Consider the following 2,454-nt stretch of genomic DNA (forward strand, 5'->3'; position numbering starts at 1 on the left):
GTTTTCTTAGGATTTGAAAAGTTTAAGTTTTTAAATTATCATTGAGAGGAATTGAATCTTATTATTATGATCACATGACATAACTTGAAAAGTTTGAGCAATTTTTCCTGTACACACCAACTTTATAATAAACAATTATATCAGTAAATTTAAAAAAAAAAAGTAGAAGCTCATAAAGGAGCATGCATGCATCCAAGCTTCATGATTTAGAAGGTTTACTTGGAAACTCTACATTTTTATTTTCTTGTCCTATGTTAATCATTCTTTTATGTCAAAGTATTCATAGTCAACTAAGTTTCATGACGTAGAAGGTTTGCTTAGTAACTTTACATTTTTCTTTTCTTGTCCTATGTTCATTTATGTCAAAGTATTCATAGTCAACTATATGAAAATACCTACCAAAATTCTTGTTCTTTATAGGAAGTGTAATAACTTCTATTGTAGTTATTTTCTTATCCCTTAACCTTCCCAAGTTTTCACAATTTTTATCTTCGACAGAAAAATGCTGCAACTGATTAGAAGATCAATATGATATTAAAGTTCTGTATTATACACGGATCAATAATAGTTTTTATTTTTATTTTTTATTTATCAATAATATTTTAACATTCTGTATTATATACGGCACGCATATGATTACACATCAATGTTTTTTTTATAACCATACAAACAGCAGCTGTGAGGGAAAACCTAGAGCTTGAGAATGGTAGCATAGTTATCACTCAACGATGTAGCATAGAGTCTTCCCTCGGATTCTTGAACTTCACTCACCGATTCAGTACTAAACGCCTCAACAAGAGGCACAGACTCTATAATCAAACCTTCCGCGTTGACTCTTAGTCCTAGAGGCAATACAGGAGGTACTGGTGGTGGTGAGGATGCAAAAGGATAATTCACTGCCACCCAAAACTCGTTCCTCGAGTTCCTTCTGATGTTATCTGGTCTTCCTGGAAGGCGCAAGAATATATCTGAAGTATATGCATTAGCTCCTGTTAACCAGAATCTCCGGATTCTGTTCGCCTTATACTCGCTAACAAGGACAAATGAACCATCGTTGCTAACTGCTACCCCAAATGCCTCAGTTAGATTGCTGAGCAACAATGTAGTTTCATTTGTTGATGGATCGTATCTGAATAGGCTTCCTGTATGATCTTTTCTCCTTAGTAGTTTCTGGAGATCCCTGCAAATATTTGGTTCCACAATTATAATTGACCTACACTTGATAGAATATGCGATATAATGAACAATTACTGTATGAACATGCGAACGAGTAGAATGGATTACCTGATCTTGTAACGTGAGCTAGCTTCGGTGAAATAAACGATTCCAGTGCTAGGATCTACATCCACACCAGCAAGAAACCCAAAAGGGTTTCCTTGTAGATTATTAGCAACAAGTTGTGTTGCAGCACCTCCATCATAAGGAACCTTCACAAGCCCATAATAAGCATCAGCTATATATAATTCCCCTGTGTTGTAGTCGAAACTCAACCCCATAGGCCTCCCACATGTTTCTTGGAGTTCTGAGAAGTCCGAAATGCCATTACACATTGTATTGTCCCTGTACCAACAATTGCTTGATTTAACCTCAACCAACTATAGTTACATGAAAAAAAAATATATATTATATTTTATGGTGAAACAACGCGTCTGCTCCATAGGATCTACGGATATGTTAGAAGAGTTGTTGATATTAAACATAGACATCTCTCATGACAGATATTCGAATCGCAGTTCAAATATTGTGAGTTAAACCATTCTATTATAAGTTATATAATAATCGACATCGATCACACATTAGATTAGACACATACCTGTCTGATGAAATGTGTGCAAACTCAAGGAAACAAGAACATTCTTCATCATATTTAAGAATTCTTCCATCAGATACACCTGTATAAGGTCCTTCACCAATGGAGTTAAATGCTAAGGATTCAGGACCTGTTAGTGGTGATGGAAGATAGAGTCTATCAAGTAATCTGCAATAAGCAACTATAGATGATGAATAGAGTATGAGGGAGATTAAGATACCAATGATAACAGCTATGTTGCTAGTCATGTTGAACATGATGACCAACATTAATGTTGAGCTAAATTTAGTATCTTAGGTATATATATAAAACAAGTTTGTTAATGATGTACCTTCTTTGCTATTTCCATAGCATTTTTTTGTCATTATTTGAACGTGAAAGAGCAAGTGAAAGATAGGTTCCGTGACCTATCTTCCCGCAAGAAAGTTTAATTGAATTATATATCATAGTTTGTTACAAGATTGGAAAATTAAAATGTGAACCTATTTAGCTTGTCTGTAACTACTAAATATGAACCCTATTTGATATGTATTTTTACCTCAAAAGTATTAAACTGATAAAATATTAGTTTTAAGAAAGATTATTGGGCATATTAAACTTTTGGTCATAAGTTTATTTGTAGCTTTCAGTCTGATCTCTTAAGT

The 2,454-nt window shown here is 33.9% G+C and overlaps 1 protein-coding gene across 1 annotated transcript; it reads right to left on the bottom strand.

Annotated features, from left to right (window-relative positions):
• Positions 1-595: 595 nt before the first annotated feature.
• On the bottom strand, positions 596-2,115 carry LOC11417714 (protein STRICTOSIDINE SYNTHASE-LIKE 11). The gene is made up of 3 exons (XM_003595595.3): positions 1,814-2,115; positions 1,285-1,560; positions 596-1,180 (listed from the first exon to the last, which is right to left on the bottom strand). The coding sequence occupies exons 1-3, from the start codon at positions 2,077-2,079 to the stop codon at positions 691-693; spliced, it is 1,032 nt and encodes a 343-aa protein (XP_003595643.3). The 5' UTR covers positions 2,080-2,115; the 3' UTR covers positions 596-690.
• Positions 2,116-2,454: the final 339 nt, after the last annotated feature.

This window comes from Medicago truncatula, chromosome 2, assembly GCF_003473485.1.
Source record: "Medicago truncatula cultivar Jemalong A17 chromosome 2, MtrunA17r5.0-ANR, whole genome shotgun sequence".
Taxonomy (NCBI): Eukaryota; Viridiplantae; Streptophyta; class Magnoliopsida; order Fabales; family Fabaceae; genus Medicago; species Medicago truncatula.